Source organism: Lissotriton helveticus, chromosome 6, assembly GCF_964261635.1.
Source record: "Lissotriton helveticus chromosome 6, aLisHel1.1, whole genome shotgun sequence".
NCBI classification, from domain to species: Eukaryota; Metazoa; Chordata; class Amphibia; order Caudata; family Salamandridae; genus Lissotriton; species Lissotriton helveticus.
In genome coordinates this window covers 1,452,501,360-1,452,515,347 of record NC_136067.1, presented here as the reverse complement: position 1 = coordinate 1,452,515,347, position 13,988 = coordinate 1,452,501,360, and the positions used below count along the sequence as shown (strand labels likewise).

The 13,988-nt window shown below is 40.5% G+C and overlaps 1 protein-coding gene across 17 annotated transcripts in view; it reads right to left on the bottom strand.

The window, feature by feature from the left end:
- The window catches only part of STXBP5 (syntaxin binding protein 5), a 1,512,194-nt gene that overhangs the window by 906,840 nt on the left and 591,366 nt on the right, over positions 1-13,988 (bottom strand). For 10 of the 17 annotated variants that reach the window (XM_078649248.1, XM_078649254.1, XM_078649249.1 and 7 more), the window contains 2 exons: positions 10,528-10,611; positions 5,092-5,154 (listed from right to left, as the gene is read on the bottom strand). In XM_078649248.1, the coding sequence (XP_078505374.1) occupies positions 5,092-5,154; positions 10,528-10,611 (147 nt within the window). The remainder of the gene's footprint in view (positions 1-5,091; positions 5,155-10,527; positions 10,612-13,988) is intronic. The other 7 variants (XM_078649250.1, XM_078649258.1, XM_078649251.1 and 4 more) reach the window with 1 other exon arrangement.

Here is a 13,988-nt window from a genome sequence, read left to right as displayed (position 1 = left end):
ACCCAAAGTATGTGAACATTCTAGAGTCAGTTCTACACAAAATTGAGATGAAAAACTGACGTAATTTCAAGGCAAAAATATCAATATATCATTTCAAAATGCTGTGATTCTCTAATTCATGAGACATTCTGAAAAAAAGATTTTATCTGAACCGATAAGCCTACTGAACAACCCCAAAGGGCAATCACCCAGAGTAGTAGGATCTTGAATATCGTCTAGACATTCTTCAGCCTGGGTTGTACTGATTCACAAAATCAGCACTTCTCAGTTTAAAATCATAGCACTGCTTGAGTTAATGAGTCTTTTTAAGTTGTCAATTGGCCCCAATGCTATGACCCTTTTCCCATGTAGTTGTTCTGGGATTAAGCAGGGAACTTTAATAAAGATATCATATGGTTTGCTCATTCTTGGCTCTACAGTAACAGCAATTGTAAAATATCATGCTAACACATTAGAACCTTTCAAACAGGGGGCGTGGCTTACGCGCCGAAGGGGGATGGCGGCTCTCCCGTGAGCTCCGCAGAGCTACGGGATTCCTGGTGATTTAAGGACCTCTCTATCCACCCCGAGGAGCCTACTTTCCGGATTCCCTGCAAGCGGAACATGGTCTGTGACCGCTGATGGCTGCATTTGGGTGTTTTCTGCCATTTTTCCGACTTATTTGCACTTCGGTGCTTCTCTGCTACTACGGGACGCGGGCGGCCGCCAATTTGTGCCGCTGAGCCCGCGTCCATTCTCCACACGTTAAAGCACCTCTTGTTGCCGGTATTCAGCCATTTCCTTCGCGTTGCCACTCTCCTTTCATCAACTATCAAGGTACGGCATAATTCGCGATGTTTCAGCAGCTCTGACCCGGCATGTTTCCTCTCAGTTGCCTCTATTCTAGTATTCCTGTCAGACACCGGCCGCCGTTTTAGTTATCGGTACTGAGGCTTCCCTCTCACCTAGTGCTTTTACTACCATGTCCTGCTTGCTCTTCATTGACGCAACCAACTTCTTAATGGAATGACTGTTTGCCTTTTTGTGATTGCTTTTACTCTATGAGGCTTTTCCTATCTAACTTGCTGCAGAGATTAGTTTTCTCTATTGTGCCTATATTGCCAAACGAGGTAGTGGATGATGCCTTCATTCTATTTTTGTCCTCTTATCCTGTAGCTTCCAATGTCAATTCTTGTAGGTACTTTTTTTTGGTCATATTTTTCACCTTTTTGAGCCTTGCCTGATTTCGTTGCCTCAGTGGTTTTTGTGAGTGTTTTGCACCTATTCTGAACTCGCGTTCTTCCCTCGAGTTTGGTGTGCCCTCACGTTGTCACAATGGCTCACGATGCAACCAATGTTAAGTCTTCTCACACCGGAACAAAGCCTAAGCGTCCTAAAAATTATCCGCCGTCCCCTATTCATATCTCTCCAAATCCAGTTTTGGACTCCATCTTAGAGGAGGTGAGAGGACTTCAACCATTCATGTCTGCTACTAATGAAAAACTCAAGCAAATCGAAGAAAGGTGGACCCTTATGGAAGGCAAGGTTCTCAATTTAGAACAACGTGTCAGTGATATTCAGGATATCTCCACTAGAATACCTTTACTGGAAAAAGAGATCCACAAGCTAAAGCTCCATACCGAGGATCTTGAAAATCGCAATCGTAGGAATAACCTACGTATTTATGGTGTTCCAGAGAATTTGGAGGGGTCTGATATGGTGTCCTTCATACGGAAATTCCTGCATGAACTTTTAGATCTTCAACCTGCGTCACATCCTCTTAGCATCCAAAGGGCTCATCGTTTGGGTCGCCTTAACTCCAATGAATCTAAACCTCGTGGTATTATCATTCTATTTCTTGAGTTTACTAAACTAATGAATGTTCTAAAGGCTGCAAGACTTAAACGACGTCTCATATGGTCTGGTCATAACATTTTTATTTCTCAAGACCTTTCGAATGCAACGAATGCTCGGCGCAACTAATGAATGTTCTAAAGGCTGCAAGACTTAAACGACGTCTCATATGGTCTGGTCATAACATTTTTATTTCTCAAGACCTTTCGAATGCAACGAATGCTCGGCGCAAGGAGTTTTTGAATCTTCGCCCTCAAATGAGGCAGTTGAACATCCAATATGGTATCCTACATCCATGCTTTTGCAAGATCACGCATGATGGCCGTACTCGCTCGTTTGACGATCCTCAGAAGCTCCACGCATATCTCCAAAGTGTCTCCTCATCTAGCATGGACACTATTTGATATTTTTTATCCTCTTGAATGAACTAGTGTTGCTACTCTGTTTTACTATGGCTCCGCTAAGTTTTTCCTCTCTGCGTCATTCTTTTCTTGAGGTTCTGTCTTTTCATCCTTTTTTCAAATTCTTTCTCTTCCCTTTCCTCTCTTCTGTTGCTCACAGGAGTCAGTGTCCTCTTTGGCGTCTCTTCGCTCCCGATGTCTTGTTTTTTTCTTCCTTCTCAGTCCAGGCATTTTAGCCTTGATCTGTTTATTCATCTTTCTCTTCTTATCCATCTCTTTTCTCTCCTTTTCCTAACTCGCTTTTTCTATTTCTGTATTCCTTTCCTGGCTTGTGTATTATTCTCCTATCCCCTCCTTGTACATTTCCTCTTTTTTCTTTGGCCTCTATATTCCGTGTTGTTGTGTACTATGTATTTGGCTGCATTTCATCTAGTCATTCTGAATGTGTTGGATATTTTATTCATATGTCATGTTTTTGTTTGCTGTGTTTTTTTGTAGCTGTTCTCCTGCAGTGTGTCCACTCCAAGTGTATCCCCTTCTCTTTGCCTTCCGTCATGTGTAAGTTTGTCACGTGGAATGTTCAAGGTCTTGGACATCCTGTCAAACGTCAAAAGGTATTGTCCCATTTATCCAAACTTAATTTGCAAGTTCTTTTTCTCCAAGAGACCCACTGTACTGATGTGGAATCAGCTAAACTAAAAAGACAATGGGTGGGTCAAGTTGTATTTTCTCCCGCTGTCGGGGGTGTTGCTATCTTATTTAATAAAGGATTGTCTGTTCAAATTCTCTCTTCTCAAAATGATGATGAGGGTCGTTGGGTAATGGCTAAGGTTGTGATCCAGAATAAGACATTGGTTTTATTCAACATTTATGGTCCTGTTCGCCCTGACCCCAAATTTTGGAATGATATTAAAATTCTTATCTCATCAATAGATTGTCCAAATATTGTATTTGCTGGTGATTTTAACCAGTGGCTAGATCCCTTTTCTGGTAGACTCTCCTTGAGCAAATTCTATCCTGATAGATCCCATAAATGTTTCCAATCTGCCATTGCCTCTCGTCCCCTCTATGATGTATGGAAAACGTGTAACCCTGACTCCCTTGAATATACCTTTTTTTCTAATGTTCACCAGACCCGGTCCAGGATTGACTACATTTTGGTCAGTAAATCTTTGTTCCCCTCCATTCAAACTTCCGAAATTGGTTCCATATTTATCTCTGACCATGCCCCTGTTCATGCAGTCCTTGACCTTACCCTTACCTCTTCCAAATTTAGTCGCTGGAAATTCAATACTTTTCTTTTGTCTGATGCTGTTTTTGTAGAAGAAGTTACTGTATTTATTAATGAGTTTTTCACACTTAATAACCCATTGGACACCTCTATCCCTAATACTTAGGATATAATGAAGGCTCGTAGGGCCGCCTTAAAAGCATCCCATGTCTCTAAAAAGAAGAAACTTAATAGAACTAAATATGAAGACCAACTTAAGAATATCAAATGTCTTGAACACTCGTATTTCTCCTCCAAATCTCCTGATGCCCTTCGGAACCTAATAAAAGCAAAAACTGAGTTGAATAAAATCGCTACGATTGAAGCTTGTAATACCTTACTAAAAATTAAATCTAAATTCCATGGGGGTCAAAACAAGGCTGGTAAACTGTTAGCAAATTATCTTGAAATAAAATTTGAACGTAAAAATGTAGGCCCTATTTTTAATGACTATCAATAAACTGGTTACGTCCGATGAAGATATTGCAGAAGTCTTTCATAATTATTATCAAGCCCTTTATACCGATTATACACGTCCTTCTGCACATAATTTAACTTCTTTCTTTGATGGCTTACCCTCACCTCCGTCACTTCCTGATGAATTTAACCAGTTAGAAAAAGATATTACCCTTCAGGAAGTTCTTCGGGCTATTAATTCTCTCAAAAAATCAAAGACTCCAGGGCCTGATGGACTGCCTGTTGAGTTTAGTCTACTTTTCATACCATTTTTGTACCGAAATTACTGCAACTTTTTAATTCCTTCATTGCTGATGCTGAGGCTTCTGGGTCCTTCATGGATGCTCTAATTATTATAATTCCCAAACCTGACAAAGATCACTCCCAATGTAAAAATTATCGTCCTATATCCCTGATCAATTATGATTATAAAATTTTTGCCAAAATTCTAGCTTCCAGTCTAGTTTCTCTTATTCCACTTTTGATTAAAACTGACCAGGTTGGTTTTGTGAAGGGCAGACTGGCCGCAGATAATGCTCGTATGTTTTCTAATATTATCTATCACAGTAAAAATTTCAAAGACCCATTATCAGCCTTATCTTTGGACGCTGAGAAAGCCTTCGACCATATTAATTGGCAATTTATGTTTCGTACATTACATTGGTTTGGTTTTGGTCCCGCCTTTATTTCCCTGGTTAAGCTCCCATACTCCTCCCCCAGAGCCAGTATTTTTGTTAATAACCAATTTTCTAGATTTTTTTCCTTATCTAGGGGTACAAGACAAGGCTGTCCTCTCTCCCCGTTATTGTTTATCCTTTGTCTTGAACCTTTTTTGGAACAAATCCGAAACAACCCTAACATTCATGGTTTTAAACTCACCTCTATTGAAACAAAAATATCTGCATATGCTGATGACATTTTGGTTTATATGGCTAACCCTGTCACCTCTCTCCCTCCTTTTTTGGATGAAGTTCGCTTATATTCTTCCATTTCTAAAACAGAAGTATTACCTTTAAATTCTGTCTGGTATCAATACATGTTCAACTCTACGTATTTCACATGGTGACCTTCCAAAATTAAATACCTTGGCATTTGGTTTTCTTCCTCACTTACTGACACACTCAAACTTACCTTTGCCTCCCTCACACAGAAAATCCAATCCCTCCTCCATCTCTGGTCTCCTTTATTTTTGTCCTGGTGGGGTAGATTTGATACTATTAAAATGATGATCACACCTCATGTACTTTATACTGTCTCTATGCTTCCAATAAAAATACCTAATTCCTATTTCATTCGCATAAATTCTATTTGTTCTAAATTCTTGTGGAATAATAAACACCCTTGCATTGCCTTCCACAAACTCATCCGCCCTAAGAATGAAGGTGGTGTCCGTTTCCCCAATTTTAAAACTTACCACTCTGCTTTCCTGATTAAACAATCCTTTTCTTTAGCCTATGACTTTGTGGATGCTCCGCTACCCAGATGGGTTGCTTTTGAACGATCACTGTTAAAGGATTTCTCGTTTCAACACATTGTTTTTATGTCAAATTGTTCTTTTTTATCCAAGCACCCGGTTCTTAAATATTCCCAAACACTACTTCACAACACATTCTCTAAGAATCTATCCCCTCTTCAATGTTTTCTGTCATCTATTGTGTGGTATAATAAATTCCTCAAATATAAGGGCAAGTCTTTCTATTACAAATATTGGAAAGAGAAGAATATTTTATTTGTCCATCAATTGTTTTCCAATAATTCTATTATTCCTTTTCATGAATTGCAAACTTGATATCACTTACCCATAACTTGTCTTCCAGATTATACCAATATTACTGCCGCCATACAATCTCACTTGTCCACTCTTTCAGCACCTGATACCTTACCGTCTTTCTCTCCCTCTACTCACCTATATCCTTTATTTTCACTACACCAACCTAAAGCTGCCCTTGTGTATAAACTCTTGTTATCAAATGTTATTGATAGATCTAAATCACCTATTGAGAGTGCCTGGGAAACTGATTTATCTGTTTCTTTATCTGTTGATGTTTGGGATCGTTTATGGTCCAAATTGTTTAAAGTTTTTATTGCTGCACGCATTACTCAATCACTATTTTTTATCTATCATAGAGCTGTTATTACGCCTGTTAGTATTTCTAGGTTTTCACCATCAGCTTTTTCATTATGTTGGTCATGTTCTTTAGAAACGGGCACACTTAAACATCTTTTATATGAATGTTCTTCTGTTTTATCCTTTTGGAATTCTGTTTGGAATATTTGCATGCAAATGTTTCATTGTTCATCTTCTTTATCATTATTGAACGTGTTTCTAGGTTCTATTTCAACTGATATCGATATTGAACCATCTAATGCTAGATTCCTTGATCTTATTATTGCTGTTGCTTTGAAAGTGATTCTATCTTGTTGGAAAGATAACTCCAAATTATCTGTAATTTCCTGGTGGAATTTTATTTGTGACGAGCATAGGATTGCTGTCGCTTCCTCTTCCTCTGTTTCTCTCAAAATTAAATCTGATCTTCTCTGGCTCCCCTTTACTACCTATCTCTCGTCCAAATCTCCTAATTGATTCCTTCGTTCTCTTTTCTTTCCTTGCATATATTCCCCTTATTCCTGTCATGTATCCCTTTCTTTCTTCTATTTGCCTCTTTTCCTCTTCTTCTCTTCTTCTCTTTCTTCTTCTTTCATTCTTTCCTTTTACTCTTTCTCTGTTTAACTATTCTCTTATTTTTCATTCCACATATGCCTTATGTTTTATCTTATTCTGGTTTACCTGTACCACTATAAGGCTTTGTATCGTGTTCGTTAAAACCTAATAAAAATTACTTAAACTGAGAACCTTTCAAATACCAATCCAAGACTGCATCAATTGGAAAATCTTTCAATTTTATTTAAATATTGTTGTTCATGGGAAGCCAAATTTTTACAGATGCGGTGCATTCCAATAATCGAAGATTACGCTGGATCAATGTTCTGTTTATAGTAGGCACAAAACGTGTTAGGCAAAGCTTTGACTTTTACTTTAGAAAATGTTGCATGAAAGAGGTTTTATCTAATACACTAAGGTGAGAAACGATATTTTCAGTTTTTATTGTTCAGGAAGGCAGGATTACTGTTATTGATTTACTTTAAAGGTAAAAGTCTAGGGAAAAATAAATTGTTTTTAACCCAATTTCTACAGGCAATATAATTTTCTAAGGACATTTTTCTTAGGTACCGAGACAGGCAAAATACACTTGTAATTTCCCTTGGATCAGTATGCGGGCATAGTTCTCTTTCTTAAGCAATGTTTTCTGGGAGCTCTGCCAACCTCTGAACGTGAAGGGCAGAAACCCAAAAACCAAACAGTATGTTCTAGATCAGTCACCGACTCACCCTTCACTGAAAGAATGAGAAATCATGACAAGAAAACCATGTTTTTACCTGTTTACTGAATGCGCGGAAGGTTGTCTCAGACCATATAGATAAAGAAAGCTGATTCCATAACTATGCTGCTGACACTCTGAAAGATCTCTCACCAAATTTCTGGTGCTTGGTTTTTGTAGTTTAGTGCTCTGATCTGGGCATTGCAGGCAAAATCGGAGTACATTAGGAAACCTTTATTTCTGACCACTTTTACAGGAGCAAGACAGCTACCTAGTTATGTAGGCCACAGACTGTCCTCCCATAAGAAAACTTTAGAAAATACAGAAATGATTTCTGATTTTAAAAAGATTTGGACCCATCAAATCCTTTATAGAAACCAGTGCTCCTAAAAGTCCATGTCCTAGCAGACCCTTGGTTGCCTGGAGATAACTTCTAGCTGTATATCATTTGCATACATATAGTAACTCAAAACCGGTGTGGAAGAGTTGTGAAAAGTCCTACACATATAGATGAAATAGAAACAGACAGGATAATCCCTGAGGGATGTCTCAACTCACCTATATGAGCTTTGAGTTAACAACAACCACATTGGATCACTTGTGCTGTGATTAGCCTGAAAGGAAAAGAACCAGGATAAGACCATACCCCTTAATAGCTACCTCACTTGGTCGATTAATCATGCCATGGTGAACAGTGGTGTGAAAGGCACATGACAAATTTAATAATACAACCACCCCAAATCTAACACTGTCCGGAATTATTCAGAGAATGTCAGTCACAGAACTAACCAATGGCTTGAATCCTAGCACTGGATGACATCTTACTTGGGATTCAACTAAGAAGCAATTTGCTTCTAAAAATTACTGAATTGCAATGTGACCACTCTCTCTAGCAATTTTTGCCAACTAAGCTAATAAGCTGTGGCGGCCTTTAAAGTACCAAAGGATGGGCAAAGTACAAATAACGAAGTCATTCAGACAGGAACAATCTTGTTCAAAAGTCTGAAAATGCTGTACTCTGCTTACTAGACAGCAAAGGTGTTGGGGAAAAAAGTGGAAAAGAAAGAATTCTGAGAATAATTAAGCAAACTGGTGTGAAGAAAATACCCAGTGTGATGCAGAATCCCACTCAAAAGAGCCACAAAAAAGAAAAGCCTCTGAGGAATGGCCAGCAGAAGGGATCATGAGAAGTGGAAGCCCCTGAAGCCTTAAAAGGAGATGGTGTTTTTCTTCTAAAGTACATCTATCAGGCTGCAGCTCTACTTATTACTATATATACAGGCATCAGGATGTGGCATTGGTGCTGCAAGGTGGTTTTGATTAAGGCTACATTCTAAAACTCAGAAAATCTTGCTTGTGATACGCTTTTGGGGGTGCTCCACAACAGATGGACATGTAGGATGCTTTAAATCTATCTATGTACTCCTCTTTCCATGATCGAGATATATAAACATATAGACAGACAGATACATTTAAAAATGTCCAGGCTCCCCACTTAGGGAATTATTCTTATATTTATGTCTAACAATGAAAACCCTATGATGCAGGACCATATCCTAAAAAAATAAAGAGTTATAGTACTGCTTCAGCAATGTTTTAGTGAGGAACTTCTCATGTGCAATTAGAGTACAGATTTTTTTTCCCCAGCTGCAGGCCTCATATTAAATAACCTGCTTTCATTATATTTCATTTACCGGCTACTGTGTGTCAATGTAAATGTAACTGTAAGCGGGAGCACCAGTTGTACAAGTTCTTCCTACATAGTTTCTCCAACATCTAACCAGTCAAGCTGGTCTCACAGTAGGAGAGATTAAGCAGTTTTCCCCAAATACCTTATCGAAGTCTTCCTGGCTTTGGGAACTGTGCATACAAAGAAGCATAAGTGCCACTTGTCATGGACAGGTGTAGATGTGCATAAACACCTGATCAATGCACTAGGCAATTGTATCAACGAAACAGACGTATTCAGGAAGACATACTGCTTACCTTCTAGAGGATCACCATCAAATATACCCTCTGATATGTGCTCAATCATCATGGTCCAGAAAGACCTAAAGTCGAGGAACCCTATCCTGAGGGTAGCAAGCCTTTTGCACAAAAATGTACTCAAAGTGGCAGACAGGAGACCGCTCCTCTTTCTCTGCTTTGAGGAACTAAGGGACCAATTTCATAGCCTACATGCTAAATGATGGGATTCTGGCATTAAGACAGTGGTAAAATACCACGCGAAGCACAACGGAAAATAATTCATGTTCTCTCCAGTGTAAACTCTACAGTTCTTCATCAAAGGACACAACTGGACCACTGGTTTCATATAATCTTGCGCCATCTGATTCCGTGCCAGCTAGTTGCTTTTTGAGGAAAGGGTCTTTTTTGCTGCAATGTTCAATAAATTAAGATTTATGTGAAGTAATGCTGGGAATCCCCCTCCTCTTTTCCAGCATCCCCACAACCTACACTATTTGTCCAAGTCCCTTCATATTATTTTTGCCCTCCCTTCCTTAATCTTACTAATGTTTTTCCTCATTCAGTTGTAGTTGTTCTAGCGCTAACATATAGAATATATGTAAATAGCTTGTTGTCTTGCTCCTGGAGTTGTATTATTGAAGCTCTTAGATCACTTAAAGTGCTTTAAGCTACTAAGATGTTTTTCTGTCTGCAATTATTAGAAATTATTGATCCTTAAAAAAACATTCTGGGCGAGGAGATGTGGCCTTGAAGCTAGTGGAACTAACAGTGGAACCAGTTTCAAATCCGGGTTTCGGCTCAACAACTTATGATTCTGGTCAAGTCACTTAAACTGCCCATGCCCAAAGTAAGGTGTAACATATTTTGATGCTCATGTAAAGCACTTATAGGACCTTGAGCCAATTCTGTGCTGTATGAAACTGCAAAATGACTTTAAAAATCTATCCTTTAAGCAACTTGTGAAGCCTTACGTGAGATTAGATGTATGTCCTGCTGTTTTATGGATGCTTAGTAATGTTTCTTATCTTGAGAAATGTATGAAATAGATTTGTATCCTCAAAAATCAAAAGATCTCTCTTCCAACCTTCACTAAATGCTTAAGAAACATTAATGACATGCTAATGAAAAAATATAAAATCTAACTGATGATGAACAACCAACCAGTAAAAATGAAACAGAACATTGAAAAACTATGTGCTAAGCACAATGCGTCATTTACCTCATCATACGTATATCTGTAGTCTGCTTTCTTTGACTTCAGATCCCATAACACTACTGTTCCAGATTCAAAACCAATCAGAAGCTGTAAAACATTAAAATATATAATTTTTACAAGAGAATCAACATTACCATTTTATTGAAGTATGATGATCACAGTCTGTATTAAATGAGGAGTCATCCTGATTGATATCATAAAATCAAAGTGTATCCCTTATTCCACATGGTGGAACAATGTGAAATTAAACTTAACCTCCAACTTTTTAGGTCTTCAGACACTGAATTTTTTCCTAGGCAGGACCCGCTGGGTTTCTATATTAAGCTCTGGCCGATTTTGTACCACACATGGCTACTTTTTATACGTCCCCTAGAAAATGCTGTCAAAATGAATTAATTTCAATCTTACAGACTTATTCCCAGGCATATAAATCAAGGCTGGTAAATTGCTGATTCTAATCACATCACCTCTTACGAAAGTGCAGGTTTTTTACTGTTGTACACTGTAGTTATGAGGCATTTTGGTCTGAACTTCAGAAACCTGTCACACAGTATAGGCAATCATAGGAAGGCATCGTAAGCTGTGAAAAGAGCAAATCCTGTGATTTTTTTATTACCTCACATGACAAATGTTTCACTTTGCAAAGTGCTTCTTACAAAGGGCCACAGCAGCTCATTTTTACAGTGCAAGAAACAGGCACATACTAGAATGAGCACATCTTTTTTAAAAACATTTTCTTCTTTTCATATTTCCTTTATTTGTATAGGAGACTTTTTTTCAATGCCAAAAAATCAGTGCAGTAGACTTAAAAGGTGTAGATTTCCGTAGACGAAAGATTAATTTTAAAGATCAGCATAATCTAGCATGGTTTATAAGGAGTAGTTTCTGTCCTGTAACTCCAGTTCTGTAGTAGGGGTATCTCTGTTATAGTCATAATCTAGTGAATAGTCCCGCCCATGTGCGTGGACCCCGGAGCAATCAAAAATAATCTCTTACAGTGTCAAAAAATGCAGAAAATGCATAGACACTTAAGAGAGAATTTAAAGACAGATAATGCAGCCAAAAAGGCTACACTGTCCAGTACTTCAACTAGAAATTCCACCATAAAATCCACAAAACAGCAAAGCCTGTACAGATTTCCCTTGCTTAACAGCAAAATCCCTCAGGAATGATAGAGAGAAGAACCTGGACAGACAAGCCCCATAGGCTGCCATTATGTGGCTTAATTAGGATACTGTGCCTTTAAGGAACCTTCCAGAACCTTCTCTCAGTATCCCAGAATGCATAGCAGGTCCAACTTAGCCTCAGTTCTTTTTGGAGGCGCAGAAAACGCCAGACCTGTAGCATTATGATCATGAACAACACTCCACCGGGGAGGCGGGAGGGCGCTTATGACTATAACAGAGATACCCCTACTACAGAACTGGAGTTACAGGACAGAAACTACTCCTTCTGTAGTAGGGGATCTCTGTGTATAGTCATAATCTAGTGAATAGAATGGCAAGCCCATCCCCACACCAAGCGGCGGTGGAGAATAAAATAACGCCACTACTGTGCGAACAGATTCCGCAGCGAAGCCTGCCCAACCTGAGCGTCTGCCCTGGCATCAGTGTCCAGGCAGTAATGCTTAGCAAAGGTATGGACCGACTTCCAAGTGGCCGCCTTGCAGATCTCTGCAATGGGAACATTACGGAGCATAGCTGTCGTAGCAGCCTTGCCCCTGGTGGAATGAGCCTTAGGTTTGCCCCCTAAGGTCTTATTAGCTTTGCAGTAACACAACTGAATGCAGGACACAATCCACCTAGAGATGGACTGTTTAGAGGTAGCAAGACCCGTCCTGACTGAGCCATAATTGACGAACAATTGGTCTGACCTACGAATATCTTTAGTCTTATCAAGATAAAACTTCAGCACCCTCCGCACATCCAGGGAATGTAAAGACCTTTCCGCCGGAGATGAAGGGTTCTGAAAGAACGTAGGCAAAGTGATAGTCTGATTGATATGAAAATCAGAAACAACCTTGGGAAGAAACTTAGGGTGAGTACGCATAACAACTTTAGCACTATGAAATACAGTATAAGGTTCTTGGCAACACAATGCCTGAATCTCACTCACCCTGCGGGCCGATGTAATGGCCACGAGGAACGCCGCCTTCCAGGACAGGTGCTGCAACGAAGCCTTATGAATGGGTTCAAAAGGCTCCTTCATCAATCTGGACAGCACCACATTCAGGTCCCATGAAGGCGAAGGAAGCCTGACAGGAGGGAACACTTTCTTCAAGCCTTCCAAAAAATCTTTGATCACAGGGATCTGGAAAAAGGAAGTCTGTGAAGGGCCTTTCCTGTAGGCAGTCAAAGCAGCCAGATGAACCTTAATGGAATGGACATTAAGGCCCGACTGCGCCAGATGAAGCAGATATGGAAGGATGACATCTTCCTTGCATGTCGTAGGGTCATAGTTCTTAGACTTGCACCAGATGCAAAACCTCTTCCACTTGTAAGCATAGGAAGTCCTAGTGGAAGGTCGCTTAGCCTCCTTCAGTATGTCCATACAATCCTCTGGGAGATTCAGATGGCCATATTGCACTATTTCAGGAGCCATGCCGCCAAACTCAAAGACGAGAGGTTGGGGTGCACCATCCGCCCCCCGAACTTCGTGAGAAGGTCCGGCCTGCACGGCAGCTTCATGTGAGGAAGGAGAGATCGGTGAAGCAGGTCCGTGAACCACCACTGTCTGGGCCATTCCGGGGCAATCAGAATCATTCTCGCCCTGGATTGAGACAGCTTGATGAGAACCGCCGGAATCAGGGGAATTGGTGGAAAAGCGTACAGAAAGCTGTTCGACCAGTTGATCCATAACGCGTTCCCCAGCGTCCCCGGCTGGTAGTACCTGGAGGCGAAGCCTCGGCATTTGCTGTTTTCGGCGGTGGCGAACAGATCTACGTCTGGAGTTCCCCACCTTGCGAAGACTTCTCCTAGTACTTCGTCGTTTATGACCCATTCGTGGTTTTCCTGCACGATTCTGCTCAGTTCGTCTGCCTGAACATTCTGCACACCTGGCAGATGGGTGGCCGTTATCGACAGTCCTCGAGCCAGAAGCCAGTGCCAGATCGCCTGCGCCTCCTGCGACAGAGTGCGCGATCTCGAGCCCCCCTGCTTGTTGAGGTAATACATCGTTGTCGTGTTGTCCGTCTGAACAAGCAGAGAGTTGGTCTGAAAGGACGGATGAAAGGCCTTCAGTGCCAAGTGAACAGCTCTCAGTTCCAGGAAATTGATGTGGTACGTGGACTCCGTCGGGGACCACGTCCCTTGAATTTGCAGGTCTCCGGAGTGCGCCCCCCAACCTTGGAGAGACGCATCCGTCACGATGGTCTGTGTGGGAATGTCCTTGTGGAAGGGAACGCCTCTGAGGAGATTCTCCTTCGAGCACCACCACTTCAGAGACTGAAGAGCATGTAGAGACAG